This window comes from Hyla sarda, chromosome 4 (assembly GCF_029499605.1).
Source record: "Hyla sarda isolate aHylSar1 chromosome 4, aHylSar1.hap1, whole genome shotgun sequence".
Lineage (NCBI taxonomy): Eukaryota > Metazoa > Chordata > Amphibia > Anura > Hylidae > Hyla > Hyla sarda.
Window position 1 is genome coordinate 62,078,046 of NC_079192.1, and position 19,673 is coordinate 62,097,718.

Below are 19,673 nucleotides of genomic sequence, written 5' to 3' on the forward strand. Positions count from 1 at the left end.
CCAGCATGCCCAGACAGTCAAAAGCTGTCTGGGCATGCTGGGATTTGTAGTTTTGATACAGCTGAAGAAACAATGCACTTTGTTTGTAATATACTGAATAGGCTAGGCCAGTGTTTCCCAATCAGTGTGCCTCCAGCTGTTGCAAAACTACAACTCCCAGCATGCTGAAAGGCTGTCATGGAATGCTGGGAGTTGTAGTTTTACAACAGCTGGAGGCACACAGGTTTGGAAACACTGTTGTAACATGGTGTATGCTGAATAGGCTAGGACAGCTGTGCCTCCAGCTGTTGCAAAACTACAACTCCAGCATGCCCAAAGTCTGTCCAGGCATGCTGGTTGTTGTAGTTTTGATACAGCTGGAGGCAGACTGGTTTGTAAACACTAGCATACGCACACATAACAGGGACTACAACTCCCAGCATGTGTCATTCAGGAGTCCCCCCTCCCCCTTCACATATAGAGATCATTCCCAGTCTGAGATTTATTCCCCTGCAGTCTATACATCCCCAGCCCGTGCACCTTGTTATCCTCCCCTTCACATACATCTTCTCTGTCTTCTTTCAGTGCAGACCTGCGTCCTCACAAGACAGAGCAGGGGGAGGGGAGACGAGGAGCTGTGTAGGAGCTTCTTGCTCTCATGCACACCTGTGACCACCTGGAGGGGAGATGAGGAGGCGTGGCCTATCGCTGTCATGCAGTTTTGAAAGAACAGAGGAAAAAAAAGCCCTGACATGTTGTCCACAGCCTAATCCTAACATGTGGACAACAGTCAGAGATCCAACACAAGAACTACAGAACTTCCTGGCCCACAAACAGGTAAGAAAAAAGATACATGCTACACAAACATATAATACATGTCAATTGCAAAAAACATGAACATTAAAAGAAGATGCAATATAGCCAAAAATCTTAACCACCGGCACCGGAGTACCCCTTTAAGTGGATACACGCTTTGGATTGTTTTCTTTTTTCTCTTTTTTTCTCTCCCCTCCCCCCCTTTTTTTTTCCCTCTTTTATCCTTTTTTTCTTCCATTTTTACTTGTTTTCTTTTCTTATTTTCTTCTTTTCTTTTTCCCCTTTTCCCCTCCTTTCTTTTTCCCCCTTCCCCCCCCCCTTTCCTATCCTCCTTCCTTTTCCTCTTTTTCCCCCCTTTTCACTATATTTTTTTCTATTTTTTATTTATTTTTTATCATTGTTTTATATTTTTATATTTTTTTTATTTTCATAATATTTTATTTATTTATTTTTTATTTATAATTTTTTTATTTTATTATTATTTTTTTCTCTTTTTTATTTTCTTCATGTGATTCTCTTATCATGTGACTCAAGGATTCCTATTGAAAAATTGGTAAGAAAAACAAAAACAAACCCTACTCTTGGCATCCCACGAATTTTATAGCCTAAAAACACCATAAAAGAAATGAAGAAAACACCATTAGTGTCTGTGTCTGGCGTTTCATGTTACCCTATTGATTCCAGCCTAATATGTGCCTGCAGCGAGCAAGGTGTTTTTTTTTTTACAAACACCCAAGTGTAATCCCAGCCTAAATGAATGTTTTCAGAATAGATTGGAGCAGGCAGCAGGCTGTGCTATAGATTTGCATAGTCGTGGTGTAAAGCGCGTGTCGCATTTATGTGGCGGCTTTCCGCTGGCAAATATGGCTTTCTGCATTGGCGAATGCAGCGGGCACTTACTTGGTGGGGTTTCCTAGGCGCACAGTTTACACACTGATTTGTGACTTGTAGCTTTTGCAAAAGTCGCACAATTTTGCACAACAACCCCTCCGACTGGGACCAGACTGACTGAGCTAAGGACAAAGATGCCGCAGTGAATGGCTTTCTCTCTGTGACACCCGTCATGTCCATTGAAAGCTACGGGGGCTTTGTCTACCTACAGAAGGTGCTGGTCACTGACAAAATACAATGGGATGCTGCTGTGTACCCTTCTTTTATATGCCTTCCATGAAAGCCATTGTGGTGACCCAGTACAGAATCATGTGCTCTTCTGTACTCCTGCCCATTCTGTGTGGCAGATGCTGCTCAATGACTGTCATGGGCCCCCTCTCCTCAGGACACTGTATAATGCACTAAATAATATACTGTCATATAGGAGTTACTGTATTGTATTTTCTATGCATCTATTGCCTTAAATATATTGTAGTTAAGGACCTTGTTGTTAGGGGAGTAGGCAGTGGTGAACAGGTGACTTATCCGGCCAATGGGATCTCTCTAAATTCCTCCCTTATATAGTGAGGTCAGAGTTCAGTTCTCTCTCTTGAACTCTTGCTCTTAGTCTTTGCTGAGATACAGTTTGGTGAAGAGTGAAGTCTGTCTGTGAGATGGATCTGAAAGGAGGCCTGAGGCCTAGTCCAGCAACCACACATCTACTACAAGTCAGCCTCACTACCGAGGGGAAAGTCCAGGGCTCAAGCCCTGCAGAAACTCATTGAAACGGAGTTCCTGCACTTTTTCCACAGCAGGAACGCAGTTCCCATTAACAGGAGTCTTGCAGGACCAGCCCTTAAAGGGGTACTCCGCCCCTAGACATCTTAAAGGGGGACTCTACCTCTAGATAAGATGTCTGATCGCGGGGTCCCACCGATGGGGACCCCCACGATCTCGGCTGCAGCACCCCAGACATCCAGTAAAGTTCGCTCCGTACCGAAGGACTGGCGAAGGGGGACAGAGGCTTGTGACGTCACGGCCATACCCCCTCAATGCAAGTCTGTGGGAGGAGGCGTGATGTGACAAGCCTCCGGCGCTGCACCCAACGCTCTATTCCAATGCCAGGTGCAGCAGGGAGAAAGCGGGGGTCCCCAGTGGCAGGATCAGACATCTTATCCCCTATCCTTTGGATAGGGGATAAGATGTTTAGGGGTGGAGTACCCCTTTAAAGGGTTACTCCACTGCCCAGTGTCAGGAACATTGAGTTCCGAACACTGTGTGCGGGCTTCCGTGTTCAAGCCTGCCCCTTGTGATGTCACGGCCTGCCCCCTCAATGAAAGTGTATGGAAATGGGACGCGACGGCCATCATGCCCCCTCCCATAGACTTGCATTGAGGGGGCGGGACGTGATGTCACATGACAGGATGTGATGTCACGAGGGGGCGGCGTGAAAACAGAAGCCTGCAAACAGCGTTCGGAACTCAATTCTCCTGACGCTGGGGAGTGGAACAACTCTTTAAGTGGAAATATTGGGTGAGTTCCTACACTTTTTTTCCCAGGACTTGTCCCCGGGGAAAGTCAAAGCCTTGCGGTAAGCCTATACAGTAGTCCCTCAACATACGATGGTAATTCGTTCCAAACGAGCCATCGTTTGTCGAATCCATCGTATGTTAAGAGATTCGTGCAATGTAAAGTATAGGAAGCTGCACTCACCTGTCCCCGCCGCTCGCGATGATGTCCCCGCCGCTCCTGATGGTGACCCCGGGCCTCCGCTGGGCTCTCCTGGTCTTCTCAGGTCCTCCGCTGTCTTCTCTGGTCCTCTGCTCTCTTCCGCAAGGCCTTACTGGGCCTGCGTAGCGACATCATTATGTCGCTGCGTACGCCATTCCTATTGGATGACGTGCGCAGCAGCATATTGACGTCATTGGAGAGGGCCGAGAAGACACCGGAAGACCAGTGCTGGACCCAGAGGCCCCCCCGGAGCATCGTGGAGGGGTAAGTAATACTTACCGCACCACACGGGGAACATTAAGCTGCTATCCGACAGCAGCTTAAGCATTTTGCGCTGCCGGATAGCACTTAATGCGATGGCCCCGACATAAAAAAGCATCATATGTCGATTCTGACATCGACTTGCGATGGCCTCTGAGAGGCCATCATATGTCGATTTGATCAAATGTCGGGGCCAACGTAGGTCGGGGGGTCACTGTACAAGTCAAGTCAGCAAGTTAGTCAAGTCCAAGTATCTAAAGTATAGCGTGGGCTGAATCAGTCCTATACAGCACAATCAATTATAAATCCCAGCAAGCTGATAATCTTCCCTAAGTTCCCCCTGCAACTCCTTCACGCTAATCTGAGCGGTAACTGATTGTACCATCTTTCCAACCTCAGTAAAGCAAACCAGTAACCTTGCGTCGAAGTGATTATTTGCTCCATGCCTGGCACAGGTGAAGCTGGCCTACCTCAGGGGGTGTAAAGGTCAGCCATGCCCTGGCGTCACGATAAGGCTAATTACACATTAGCCCATCCAACACCACAAACTAGGCCCCAGATAATGATTGGCAAGGGCTGACAGAGACCATAAAGGGACATACCTTATTGACAGGAATATTAACTAAGTTATCAATTTATACTTACATTTTCAGTAAGAATAATAGAGCAACCTTATATAGCAGAGCTTTTTTTTAAAAAAGTATTTACTAAAATGAACATAACAGAGGAGATGACAGATCCTCTATACCAGTGGCTTCCAAAGTGTGGACCACCAGCTATTGCAAAACCACAATTCCCAGCATACCTGTGCAGCCAAAGGCTGTCCGGGTATGCTGGGAGTTGTAGTTTTGCAACAGCTGGAGGTCCACAGTTTGGTGGCCACTGCTTTTTACCGAGAAGCAGACAATTCCCAGACTTGGATAGTCTTAGACCTTATCTTTTCTTCTTCGATGCTGCAATAACATCTTCTGCAATCTCCTGTTATATGATTCTACCTAGTTACACTAACACACAAACAAGGATGTTTCACCATTGTTCTCATGTGCCTTGTAACATATTACAATACTTCTTACAGGTTCTTGCCCAACCTTGTTGTGTTGTAAAAGGTGACACCAGTATAAATGTGATGTTTGTGATTTCCCAGTACAGGAGATGGTCCTGCACTACCCTTAGGCCCTGTCAGGTTGAGACCCTTAGTGACCTGGGGGCTCTCCTGCAGTGTCTCCCCTGCTGTTCCTGTCAGTTATTATAATGGGATTGTAGTCAGTGTCCTAATGTATAGTTAGTATAAAGGACCTGTTAGATGCTGTGAGATGTTGTCTAAAGGACATGAAATGTCACATGTTATTACATGATGTTACCCAGAGGGCACCAGCTTAACCTATGACCCGCAGCTTGACCAATAGGCTTTGGCTCAACCCCCCTCTATATAAGGGGGCGGCCATTACAATTCTGCCTCTTTTGCTCTTATCTCTTGTACCATCAGTCTTTACTGAGACCAGCAAACACCTGAGATCTCAGTGCTAGTGTCCAGCACCTGGAAGTTCTCACATCTACAGTCATTCCAGTAAGTCAAAGTCTATGTCTGCTGTCACTACTACCTATAGTCAAGTCCAGCCTAAAGTCTCAGCCTGAACTCAGTAAAGCCTCCGTTAAACCATAACCTGGTTGTGAACCAGGGCCGGACTGGGGATAAAAACCATCCCTGGAAATTATTGCATACCAGCCCCACAACACATTGTGCCAGCCATCGGCCACCGTATATATATATACACACACACACACACACACACATGTGGTAGCCCTTGGGGTGTGTATGGTAGTGGTGGTATGGTATAGGTATATAAGGGGTTAATGTTAACCCTAGAGTTTGTGACGCCAGGCTGAGGGCTGGTATGCTGAATCAGTGTTCCGGCCTATCGCCGCCCTTCTCAGTAACAATAGGTGCATAAAAGAACTGAAGGTCCACAAGGAGATTTGAACTTGAATAACGTTTACTGAAGTGCTTGCGATATTTACAGCACAGTAACAGTCTCGTACAAACAGTCCTTTGGTTACTTAGCGACAGACAGTTGTTGCGGACCTTGAGCTAGACAATAAGTCTCGTAATTTAGGAAGAGATTTGCAGATCTGTCCGGATTTAGGGGAGGTATTAGTTCCGGAGATGCTGCAGAGTGTTTGGGAGGTGATACACTCTATAATTATAATTGTTCAGCTGTTACCGTTCGTGTGGTTCCAGTACCCAAAAACCACTCTGGCGTCAGGAACATTAGGGGTTAACAACACCTTGCCCCTGGGGTTAATGCATCTTGCCACTCCACCTACACCGCTACACCCCGTGGTCCAGCCATACACCGAGGGTCACCACATATAGTTAAAGGGGTACTCTGAAGGAAGAAATGTTTTCAAACCAACTGGTGATAGAAAGTTATAAAGAGTTGTAAATTGTTTCAATTTAAAAATCTTAAAGTGTACCTGTCGTCAACAAAAACTCTGGGCTCTGTACACTGAGGACAAGCAGTGCTCTGTACACTGAGGACAAGCAAGGCTCTGAACACTGAGGACAAGCAGGGCTCTGTACACTGAGGACAAGCAGGGCTCTGTACACTGAGGACAAGCAGGGCTCTGTACACTGAGGACAAGCAGGGCTCTGTACACTGAGGACAAGCAGGGCTCTGTACACTGAGGACAAGCAGGGCTCTGTACACTGAGGACAAGCAAGGCTCTGAACACTGAGGACAAGCAGGGCTCTGTACACTGAGGACAAGCAGGGCTCTGTACACTGAGGACAAGCAGGGCTCTGTACACTGAGGACAAGCAGGGCTCTGTACACTGAGGACAAGCAGGGCTCTGAACACTGAGGACAAGCAGGGCTCTGTACACTGAGGACAAGCAGGGCTCTGAACACTGAGGACAAGCAGGAATACCCCTTTAAAGTGTACACTGAGGAGAAGCAGGGCTCTGTGCAGTGAGGACAAACAGGGCTCACGTCAGAATGATTGACAAGCCAGGAGCCTGCACAGAGCCCTGCTTGTCCTGCCCTCACTACCTGTATTTGATCTCATAGACACACACAGGCAATAGCTGCAGTTACAGCATTTTTTCACCCAAAAATATACACATTTTTAACCAATGTATATGACAAATATACATATAATGGTATTATCTACCTTATATAAAAAGTTTTAGTTAACAACAGGTACACTTTAAAGGGGTATTCCAGCTATAGACATCTTATCCCTTATTTAAAGGATAGGGGATAAGATGTCTTATCATGGGGGGCCCGCCGCTGGGATGCCCCACGATCTCCGTGCAGCACCCGCATTCTATGCCGGACTGTTGCTTCAGTCTGTGAAACCTCTGTGTTTCCGACCCTGGAGATGTGACGTACACATGCCCTCCCATACACATGATCCCTGTAGAGTACTTTTATTCAGTAATAGTATTGTGGTATCCCGGTACCGGATTGCATCCGTTACCTTGTGGTGAGGTCCCCAAAGTCAGAGTCCCTAGTTACCAATGGGGTCCTCATCTATAGTTAGCCCCTTGTCACCCCTTTAATAGTTAAAACTATTCCAATTCTAAGTGTATATATGTTTATAATGTGTGCTTACCTTGTTGTGGCGTCACAGGACCTGCGGGTCACGTGATGTGTTCCAAAACTCTATGGTTTGTGGTTCAAGGACCTTTGGAGGAAGTCAGGTGATCGCCCACCATGCATTGTAACGGTGAGTGACAGCTGACTCGGACCAATCCAAAACGGCCCTGCCCCTGCCCATATAAGGGAGCGGCAGCCATTAATCGCTCTCTTTCCTTATGGGCTGCTGATAGAGTAGGATCTGCGCAGCTGTCGTCAGCAGTGACTAGGCCCAAGCCTTGCGGCAATGGCCATCTTACTAAACTGCGAGTTATCTCAATCCCTCTTAAGTCTGCAAGATTACCGGACCTTAACAGACCCCTAAATCCGGACGGATCTCTGCATCACTCCTAATTCTAATAATCCTTTGGATAAGCTAATGGTCCGCGGCATCTGTCAATCACTGCCGTACTACATAGAGACTGTATTGCTAAGACTGTTGCTGTTAATTGGATGTATCGCAAGTACCTCAGTAAAGTTTATACAAGTTCATCCCTATTGTGGACCTTCATTCATTTAAACACGCACCTATCGTTTCTGGGAAGGGTGGCGATAGGCTGGAGATTTACCTCAGCGTATTAACCCTCACTCTGGCGTCACGAGTGACAGGGGTTAAATTAACCCCTCATATACTGAAGCAACACCCCAACTACACTACACCCCCAAGGCCCTACCACAGTATAGTGCAAAAAAAAAGGTGTAACCAAGGGGCAGGGCCAAAGGAGTGGCAAAATGAGATTCTGTCTAGCGTGGCAAAAATCCTAGCACCAGCCCTGAATGCATTATGTAACAAATATAGCCTGGGATACATATACAGGGGGTTTCAGGCATATACATGGCAGGTATTCTTCTCCAGGTAGATTTTTTGGTTGGAGCATTGTTATTACCGTATATTTTTCTTAACACTTGCTGTGCTATGTGCAGTCCCTTATTCAGGTTTGGTTATTAAACTCTTGAGGACTAAGGACATATCTGTATGCCCTTGTCCTGCTACCCTTCTATGACACGCCTCAGGAGCTGATGCCCCGCATTAACCCCTTAGATGCTGAGATCAAAGTTGATTGCGGCATCTAAAATGTTGACCTGTTGGGGACCAAGGGCGTACCTGTATGCCCGTGGGAATCGAAATAGGATGTCTGCTGAATGATCCCGTGCAGAACCCCTGGGACACCCCCCCCCCCATGTGGTCTCCAAACTGTGTCCTTCCAGATGTTGCAAAACTGCAACTCTAAGCATGCCCAGACAGTCCAGGCATCCTGGGAATTGTAGTTCTGTAACATCTGGCCCTTCAGATGTTGCAGAACTACAACTGCCACCATGCCTGGACTGGACTGAACATCTGTAAGTGCACAGTTTGGAGACCACTATATTTATTTTATTTATTTATATAGCGCCTACAGATTCCGCAGCGCTTATATACATTGGTGTCCAAACTGTAGCGCTCCAGATGTCAATTCAAAGCATGCCGAGACTGTCCAGGCATGCAGGGAGTGGTAGTTCGGCAACATCTGGCCCTTCAGATGTTGATGAACTACAACTCCCAGCATGCCTGGGCAGTCTGGGCCTGCTTGGAGTTGAAGTTTTGCAGCATCTGCACAGTGGTCTCCAAACTGTTCTCCTCCAGTTGTTGCATAACTACAACTCCCAACATTCCCTTCGGCTGTCTGGGCATGCTGGGAGTTGTAGTATTGCAACAATTGAAGGCATACTGGTTGGGAAACATTGTTTGTTTCCTAACTCAGTGTTTCCCAACCTGTGTGCCTCCTGCTGTTGCAAAACTATAACTCCCAGAATGCACTGACAGACCATGCATGCTGGGAGTTGTAGTTTTGCAACAGCTGGAGGCACACAGGTTGGGAAACACTGAGTTAGGAAACGGACATTGGTATGCAAACACTGCGGTAGTCTGTTACCTAACTCAGTGTTTCCCAATCCCAACCAGTGTGCCTCCAGCTGTTGCATAACTACAACTCCCAGCATGCACGGTCTGTCATGCCCCCCCAAATAAAAATTAACTCCCAGCATGCACTGTCTGTCATGCCCCCCCAATAAAAATTAACTCCCAGCATGCACGGTCTGTCATGCCCCCCCCAATAAAAATGTTAACGTCTTGTACATACGTTTTTTCAAAACAGAGCTTCCAGCTGTTGCAAAATAACTACTCCCAGTATTGCCGGACAGCCATTGACTGTCCAGGCATGTTGGAAGTTTTGCAACAGCTGGAGGCACCCTGTTTTGGGAAAACTGACGTATAGTATTTTTGGTGGTGGAGGCAAGTGTAATGCTTGCATCCAGGTACACCCCTATGAAAATCCCTAATTTGGGCCTCAAATGCTCAGGGCGCTCTCTCACTTCGGAGCTCTGTCGTATTTCAAGGCAACAGTTTAGGGCCACATATGGGGTATCTCCGTACTCGGGAGAAATTACGCTACAAATTTTTGGTGGCTTTTTCCTCCTTTTACCCCTTATGAAAAGGTAAAGTTGGGGTCTACACCAGCATGTTAGTGTAAAAAAATTAAATTTTTTGCACTAACATGCTGGTGTTGCCCCATACTTTTCATTTTCATAAGAGGTAAAAGGAGAAAAAGACCCCTAAAATATTTAACACAATTTCTCCCAAGTAAGGAAATACCCTATATGTGGGCGTAAAATGCTCTGCGGAAGCACAACAAGGCTCAGGAGTGAGAACTCACTATGTACATTTGAGGCCTAAATTAGTGATTTGCACAGGGGTGGCTGCTGGTTACAGCGGTTCTGACATAAACGCAAAAAAATAATTACCCACATGTGACCCCATTTCGGAAACTACACCCCTCACGGAATGTAATAAAGGGTGCAGTGAGCATTTAAGCCCCACAGGTGACTGACAGATTTTTGGAACAGTGATCCGTGAAAATGAAAAGTGTAATTTGTCATTTGCTCAGCCCACTGTTACAAAGATCTGTCAAACGCCAGTGGGGTGTAAATACTCACTGCACCCCTTGTTACATTCCGTGAGGGGTGTAGTTTCCGAAAGGGGGTCACATATGGGGGGGGGTGTCCACTGTTCTAGCACCATGGGGGCTTTGTAAACGCACATGGCCCCAGACTTCTATTCCAACCAAATACTCTCTCCAAAATTCCATTGTAGCTCCCTCCCTTCTGAGCCCCCTAGTGCACCCACAGAGCACTTTACATTCACATATTAGATATTTCCTTACTCGAGAGAAATGGGGTTACAAATTTTGGGGGACATTTTCACCTATTACCACTTGTAAAAATGAAACATTTGGGGTAACATCAGCATTTTAGTACAAAAAAAAATTTTTTAATTTTCACGTCCAACTTCATTGAAAATTTGTCAAAAACACCTGTGGAGTGTTAAGGCTCACTGTACCACTTCTTACATTCCTAGAGAGGTGTAGTTTCCCAATTAGTGTACCATGTGGGGTGTTTTTCGCTGTTCTGGCACCATGGGGGTTTCCTAAAAGTGACATGCCCCGCAAAAACCATTTCAGCAAAATTCGCTCTCCAAAATCCCATTGTCGCTCCTTCCCTTCTAAGCCCTCTAGTGCACCCAGAGAGCACTTTACATCCACATATGAGGTATTTCCTTACTCGAGAGAAATTTGGTTACCACTTTTGGGGAGCTTTTTCTCCTTTTACCCCTTGTAAAAATAAAAAAATATGGGTCTACAAGAACAGGTTAGTGTAAAAATGAAGATTTTGAATTTTCATCCTCCACTTTGCTGCTATTCCTGTGAAACACCTAAAGGGTTAACAAACTTTCTTAATGTCATTTTGAATACGTTAATGGGTGCAGTTTTCATAATGGGGTCCATTATGGGGTATTTCTAACATAAAGACCCTCAAATTCACTTCAAAACTGAACTAATCTCTGAAAAATTCAGATTTTGAAATGTACTTGAAAAATTGGAAAATTGCTGCTATAATTTGAAGCCCTCTAATGTCTTCAAAAAGTAAAAACATCTCAACTTTATGATGCAAATAGACATATTGTATATGTGAATCAATATATAATTTATTTGGGATATCTATTTTCCTTACGAGCAGAGAACTTCAAAGTTATAAAAATGTTTCAAAATTTTCACCAAGAAATGATGCAGGTATCTACCAAAATTTACCACAAACATAAAGTAGAATATGTCATGAAAAAACATTCTCAGAATCAAATTCATAAGTACAAGCATCCCAGAGTTATTAATGCTTAAAGTGACAGCGGTCAGATGTGCAAAAAATGCTCTGATCCTTAAGGTCAAAATGGGCTAGGTCACCAAGGGGTTAAAAAAACATTTCCTGGCTGCTCATCAGTGTCCCATCCAGCTGGACGGATGGTGGGAGGGCCCTTACCTGCCTCCTCGCCATCCGATCGATGATCTGATGCTCCAGCCAGCCGTGGTAGGCTGGAACAGCAGAGCACCGATAATACTGATCAATGTTATGCTATGGAATAGCATTGAACAGTGTATGTAATCAGAAGATTGCATGTAATAGTCCTCCATGGGGACCATAAAACTGTGTAAAAATAGTTTAAAAAAAAGATAATAAAAGTGATTTAACCCCTTCGCTAATAAAAGTTTGAATCACCCCCCCCCTTTCCCGTAAAAATAAAACACGTAAACAAAAATAAACAGTAACATATGTGGTATTGCCGCATGCGTAAATGTCCGAACTATAAAAATGTAGCATTACTTTGATTGCACGGTCAATAGTGTATATGTAAAAATACCAAAGTCCAGAATTGCGTATTTTTGGTCACTGTATGTCACATGGAGAGCGGCGACGATGCAGGGGAGCCCGAAGAGGACACTCTGGAGCCCCGAGGACAGGTAAGTGATCGTCAGCGGACCACGCGGGGCACCGTAAATGGCTATCCGGTGGCGGCTGAAGCAGTCTGCGCTGCCGGATAGCCGTTTATGCGATGGCCCCGACATACAAAAGCATCGTATGTTGATGCTGCCTTCAACATGCGATGGCCTCTGAGAGCTCATCGCATGTTGAAATTATCGCATGTAGGGGCCATCATAGGTCGGGGGGGGTCACTGTATATGGAAAAATTTAAAAGTTCTAGGGGTCGGAAGAGGACAATTTTTAACGTACTAATTTTTGTACAAAAAATGTATTATTATTTTTTTTAAAAAGAAGTAAAACAAAATTAAACCTACCGTATATAAGTAGGGTATCATTTTAATCGTATGGACCTACAGAATAAATAAAAGGTGTCATTTTTACCGTAAAGTGCACTGCGCGGAATTTCAAGACCCCAAAAATTACAAAATGGTGGTGGGGGGGGGGGGGGGGGGGGTTCTTCAATTTTGCCCCACAAATATAAATTTTTTTTATTTCACCATAGATTTTGTGGTTAAATAACTGATGGCATTACAAAGCAAAATTGGTGGCACAAAAAACAAGCCCTCAAATGGGTCTGTAGGTGGTAAATTGAATGAGTTAGGAATTTTAGATTTATGATTAAAACGAAAGGGGTTAAGCTAGCCATGGTTTGTTTTTTTTTGCCTTACCCTCTGTATTCTCCTCTATGAGTGTACTTGGTGCCCCGATGTTTCTCTCATTCCTTTAAGTGCATATTTTTTATTCATTGTTTGTTACCTAATAAAGCTTTTTTTATATTTGTACTTTTTCCTTTTTTTGTTGGTTCCTTTTATTTTAGGGATTAACTCTAGGTTACACCTTGCATTACAGTTAGTAGAATTTTAGAATTTTATCTATTCTCTTCCACCATTAAGATTTATGTGAATATAGGTGTTTGCAATCATGTCCTTAAAAAATCAGAAAGTATCCTGTAAATGACGTTCTGTAGATGCAGGGGTGCTGACAATCAATTGGGCCAAATTTGGCTCCTAATATGGCCTTTGGGAATTTACGGTGATGCACGTGTGTGATGTAATAGGACGGATACAGCATTATTGAGAAATCCACATGCGAATGCAGAATTTGAAGACTTGCACACACTTCCTCCGTCACTACTTCTCTTTAGACACGGGAACGAACAGCACAGCTACAATGCTGAGGGCTGTAGTTCTCCTCCTCGTGGTGCTGCGCGTCCACAGTCAAGGTGAGTGTTTACTATAGGGGAAGGGTCCTATAGGATTTGTTCTCTTGGTGCCCGGATTTATTCGAAAGGGAGGTTTCTGTTCTGATTTTGTGAAGACACGTGAGTTACTGCTCGGAGAGCTTCCTCTTTCGCTATACTGGTTGGGGTTGAGAGTTATAGTTCCCCCCCTATAACCTCTCAACAAGTCTTTGCAAAGTTTTTCACCATATGTCTAGGATCTCGAATGGTGACCAATTTTCAGGACTATTCAGGACATAACTATAGAGCCTAGGTGTCCAAACTGTAGACCTCCAGATGCTGCTAAACGACAACTTTCAATATCCCCTCCCAGGGAAAAACCAAACAGTAAAAGGAAGGGGGGGGGGGGGGGGGTGTTGTCGAAAAACATGGGAGAAGGGCCTAACTTAAAGGGGTACTCTTTTGGTAGAAAACTTTTTTTTTAATCAACTGGTGGCAGAAAGTTAAACAGATTTGTAAATAACTTCTATTAAAAAAATCTTAATCCTTCCAGTACTTATTAGCTGCTGAATACTACAGAGGAAATTCTTTTCTTTTTGGAACACAGAGCTCTCTGCTGACATCATGACCACAGTGCTCTCTGCTGACACGTCTGTCTATTTTAAGAATTGTCCAGAATAGGAGAAAATCCCCATAGGAAACATATGCCGCTCTGGACAGTTCCTTAAATGGACAGAGATGTCAGCAGAGAGCACTGTGGTCATGATGTCAGCAGAGAGTACTGTGTTCCAAAAAGAAAAAAATGTCCTCTGTAGTATTCGGCAGCTAATAACTACTGGAAGGATTAAGATTTTTAATAGAAGTAATTTACAAATCTGTTTAACTTTCTGGCACCAGTTGATTAAAAAAAAAAAAAGTTTTCCACCGGAGTACCCCTTTAAGGGGAAACCTCACTCCCGGCTCACCAGTCAGGGGGTTAAGCAGAGCCTGCCCCTTCAGGCTGGACTTTAACTTTTAAGGGAACGTAGGTAGTGGGTGTTAGTGTGGCAACTGTGGCCCAGATGCTGGGTGGTCATGGGACACCAAGGAACGACTCGTGCTTGGTCATCATATTTAAATATAGGCACAATGGAATTTCCGAGCTGAATCAAGTGGAAAAAATTCAGAGCAGCAATTCTGTTGCAGCAGAATCCCATTGCTTTCAATGTGATTCTGCTGCACAGTGCACACGGCAAATTTTCCATGGCATAAACATCTGCAGATGAAATCCTGATTCTGGCCTCCACAAAAAAAATTGCCGTGTCAATTCTGTCAGTGAAATACACTTGGAAATGCATTCACGACTACGGAGACAACACATTTCTGAGCAGTCCTAACGCTGGCATGACCAGGGACCGTGTATGGGATAACGGTGCCCCGGCGTCACGAAATGATAAGGTATTTCCTAGCACCCCCATGGCTACCACAATGTCACATTGTCCTTCTCAAGTAGTCAGCAGGTCTCGGTGAAACGGAAATGTTATTTTTCTGGAATTTTACAATTGTGTCAGGCTTCATTCACACTGCCACTCAGCCTCTCATAAAGGTCATAAAGGTTTTTTTTTGTTTTTTTTGTCAGATTAATGGTTATGAGCAGAAACAAGCAGGAATAAAGGAACCTCGATAGCCAGTGGGCTCTGACAGGTGTTATTAGGACAGATTATAAATAGAAGCCATGACACCAGTGTGAACAGAGCCTTGTTCTGAGAAGAATAGTAAGAATATATTTGTAAATTTATGGTCAAAGACAAGACATATATAAGACATTTAGAAAACTGTTTAAAAATTTACTTAAAGGGGTACTCCGGTGGAAAACAATTTTTTGAAAATCAACTGGTGCCGGAAAGTTAAACAGATTTGTAAATTACTTCTATTTAAAAATCTTAATCTTCCAGTACTTATCAGCTGCTGTATAATATAGGGGAAATTATTTTCTTTTCGAATTTCTTTTCTGTCTGACCACAGTGCTCTCTGCTGACACCTCTGTCTATGTCAGGAACTGTCCAGAGCAGGAGTAAATCTCTCCTGCTTTGGACAGTTCCTTATACAGACAGAGGTGTCAGCAGAGAGCACTGTGGTCAGACAGAAAAGAAATTCAAAAACAAAAGAACTTCCTCTGTAGTATACAGCAGCTGATAAGCACTGGAAGATTAAGATTTTTAAATAGAAGTAATTTACAAATCTGTTTAACTTTTTGGCACCAGTTGGTTTTAAAAACATTGTTTTCCACCAGAGTACCTCGAAAGCGTTACTGTAATTTAACTAAATTTTTGACTCGTCAGACAGACATGTCAAAAGTTAAGATCGGTCAGGGTCTTAATGTTAAGATCCCCTCTGATCATTAGTCATAGCCGGGTGAAGTGCACAGCAGCGCATTTCACTCTCCAGCTTGTCCACTGATTTTATTTTCTATACATTTTTAATATCACTCAAAAAAGCACATAACGAACAAGAAAACAATGTATAGCTTTTATGTTTATTTATAGAGATGAGCGAATCGAATCTGACAAAGTCGAATTTGTTCCAAATTTCATGATAAATTTGATTCGGACTGAATCCGAACTTCGACTCATTTCTAAATAACGAATTTCTTCATTAGCGGCACCCCTGTGATCGTCCTGAATAATGTATAGATGTGAGCGGCTTTCTCCTGCGCTCGCATCTCTGCAATAATAAGACGATCGCATCAGGTGTCAGGAGTGACATCCACTGTGATCTGTCCTAAACTGAAGGTACTACTGCTCCCAACATGGAGTACACTCTGCTCCCTGCTGGGAACTGTAGTACCTGCATTAATAGACAGATCGCAGTGAGTAACTCCTGACACCCGATGTGATCATCCTGTATAATGTATGGATGCGGGCGGGCGGCCAGCTGCTCTTCTCTATTCTCACTGTAGTATGAGTATATGCCGTATATACCTATTATTCATATTTCCTTCAGCTCTCTGCGGGAAATATGAATAGGTGTATATATACAGCAGTGCAGGGGACCATAGAAGAGTGGCTGGCCGCATCTATACATTATACAGGAGGATCGCAACGGGTGTCAGAAGTGACACAAGTGATCTGTCAATTAGTACAGGTACTACTACTCCCATCATGGAACAGTGTGTTCCATGCTGGGAGTAGTAGTACTACCTAAAAAAAAATATAATTGTCGGCTACATTTTTTGTGCCCTGCCCGCCCACATAAATTGATCCCTGTTTAAAAATGTATTAAAAGTTCATTATAATATAGATACATTTCATTAAATACAATTTTTTCCATCACTACTGTATCTTTAATTTTTTTTAATGATACCCTACAAAATTTTATTTAAAATAAGGTATTTCCATCACTTTTTTGGAGCGCTAAAGTTCATATTTTCTCCGTTATTGCCTCCTAAACAGACCATTCTAATAACGGATGCAAACTGATGCAAAGGGATGCCATTTAGTGGCATCCATTTGCATCAGTTTTTCATACGTTAGTATCAGCCGTCAACAGACTCCCGCAGCCGGGACTACTATTACTCCCATCATGGAACATACTTCTTTCCAAGTAGTAGTTCCCTAGCTGGGGGAGTCTGCCGGCAGCTGGGGATGCTACATTAGTGTTTGTACTACTACCCCCATCATGGAACAGATGCTGTCCCATGTTGGGGTAGTAGTACAGGGGGTAGGCATTGATCGCACCGGGTCTCACCTCTGAGACCCGATGCGATCAGCAGTTAGCGCATGCTCCGCTCCCCTGCGATGTATATACTACTGTGTAAACTTTCATTTTTAAATCCCCCGCCGGGAGCCCTGAATGGCCGGCACTGAGGAGCCATTCAGGGCTCCCAGGTGGGTTTTTAACCCCTTAAGGACCCAGCCATTTTACACCTCAGGACCCGGCCATTTTTTGCAATTCTGACCACTGTCACTTTAAACATTAATAACTCTGGAATGCTTTTAGTTATTATTCTGATTCCGAGATTGTTTTTTCGTGACATATTCTACTTTAACATAGTGGTAAAATTTTGTGGTAACTTGCATCCTTTCTTGGTGAAAAATCCCAACATTTTATGAAAAATTTGAAAATTTTGCATTTTTTTAACTTTGAAGCTCTCTGCTTGTAAGGAAAATGGATATTCCAAATAATTTTTTTTTTTTATTCACATATACAATATGTCTATTTTATGTTTGCATCATAAAATTTACGTGTTTTTACTTTTGGAAGACACCAGAGGGCTTCAAAGTTCAGCAGCAATTTTCCAATTTTTCACAAAATTTCCAAACTCACAATTTTTCATGGACCAGTTCAGGTTTGAAGTGAATTTGAAGGGTCTTCATATTAGAAATACCCCACAAATTACCCCATTATAAAAACTGCACCCCCCAGAGTATTCAAAATGACATTCAGTCCGCGTTTTAACCCTTTAGGTGTTTCACAGGAATAACAGCAAAGTGAAGGAGAAAATTCACAATCTCCATTTTTTACACTCGCATGTTCTTGTAGACCCAATTTTTGAATTTTTACAAGGGGAAAAAGGAGAAAATGTATACTTATATTTGTAGCCCAATTTCTCTCGAGTAAGCACATACCTCATATGTCTATGTAAAGTGTTCGGCGGGCGCAGTAGAGGGCTCAGAAGGGAAGGAGCGACAAGGGGATTTTGGAGAGTACGTTTTTTTGAAATGGTTTTTGGGAGGCATGTTGCATTTAGGAAGCCCCTATGGTGCCAGAACAGCAAAAATACCCCACATGGCATACCATTTTGGAAACTAGACCCCTTGAGGTACGTAACAAGGAATAAAGTGAGCCTTAATACCCCACAGGGGTTTCACGACTTTTGCATATGTAAAAAGATAAAAATAAAATTTCACTAAAATGTGTGTTTCCCCCCAAATTTCACATTTTTGCAAGGGTTAATAGCAGAAAATACCCCCCAAACATTGTAACCCCATCTCTTCTGAGTATGGAGGTATCCCATAAGTTGACCTGAGGTGTACTATGAGTGAACTACAATGCTCAGAAGAGAAGGAGTCATATTTGGCTTTTTGAGAGCAAATTTTGCTCGGGGGCATGTCGCATTTAGGAAGCCCCTATGGTGCCAGGACAGCAAAAAAAAAACACATGGCATACCATTTTGGAAACTAGACCCCTTGTGGAACGTAACAAGAAATAAAGTGAGCCTTAATACCCCACAGGGGTTTCACGACTTTTGCATACGTTAAAAAAAAAAAAAAAAAAATCACTAAAATGTGTGTTTCCCCCCAAATTTCACATTTTTACAAGGGTTAATAGCAGAAAATACCCCCCAAAATTTGTAACCACATCTCTTCTGAGTATGGAGGTACCCCATAAGTTGACCTGAAGTGCACTACGGGCGAACTACAATGCTCAGAAGAGAAGGAGTCATATTTGGCTTTTTGAGAGCAAATTTTGCTCGGGGGGCATGTCGCATTTAGGAAGCCCATATGGTGCCAGGACAGCAAAATAACCCCCACATGGCATACCATTTTGGAAACTAGACCCCTTGAGGAACGTAACAAGGCATAAAATTAGCATTTACCCCCCACTGGTGTCTGTCAAATCTTTGGAACAGTGGGCTGTACAACATTTTTAATTTGCACAGCCCACTGATCCAAAGATCTGTCAGACACCAGTGGGGTGTAAATTCTCACTGCACCCCTCATTACATTCCGTGAGGGGTCTAGTTTCCGAAATGGGGTCACATGTGGGGTTTTGTTTTTTTTGCGTTTGTCAAAACCGCTGTAACAATCAGCCACCCCTGTGCAAATCACCTCAAATGTACATGGTGCACTCTCCCTTCTGGGCCTTGTTGTGCGCCCCCAGAGCAGTTTGTGTCCACATATGGGGTATCTCCGTAGTCGGGAGAAATTGTGTTACAAATTTTGTGGGGCTTTTTTCCCCTTTACCTCTTGTCAAAATGAAAAGTATAGGGCAACACCAGCATGTTAGTGTAAAAAGTTTATTTTTTTTACACTAACATGCTGGTGTAGACCCCAACTTCACCTTTTCATAAGGGGTGAAAGGAGAAAAAGACCCCCAAGATTTGTAAGGCAATTTCTCCCGAGTACGGCGATACCCCATATGTGGCCCTAAACTGTTGCCCTGAAATACGACAGTGCTCCAAAGTGAGAGCGCCATGTGCATTTGAGGCCTGAATTAGGGATTTGCATAGGGGTGGACATAGGGGTATTCTACGCCAGTGATTCCCAAACAGGGTGCCTCCAGCTGTTGTAAAACTCCCAGCATGCCTGGACAGTCAACGGCTGTCCGGCAATACTGGGAGTTGTTGTTTTGCAACAGCTGGAGGCT

The 19,673-nt window shown here is 43.8% G+C and overlaps 1 protein-coding gene across 8 annotated transcripts in view; it reads left to right on the forward strand.

Annotated features, from left to right (window-relative positions):
- Window positions 1–715: 715 nt before the first annotated feature.
- LOC130368010 (zinc metalloproteinase-disintegrin-like crotastatin) overlaps window positions 716–19,673 on the forward strand; it is an 83,759-nt gene continuing 64,801 nt past the window's right edge. For 7 of the 8 annotated variants that reach the window (XM_056571161.1, XM_056571165.1, XM_056571164.1 and 4 more), the window contains exon 1: window positions 13,268–13,367. In XM_056571161.1, coding sequence (XP_056427136.1) covers window positions 13,316–13,367 — 52 coding nt within the window. In that variant the 5' untranslated portion in view covers window positions 13,268–13,315. Of the gene's footprint in view, window positions 817–13,267; window positions 13,368–19,673 lie in introns of those variants that run through there. The other variant, XM_056571168.1, reaches the window with a different exon arrangement.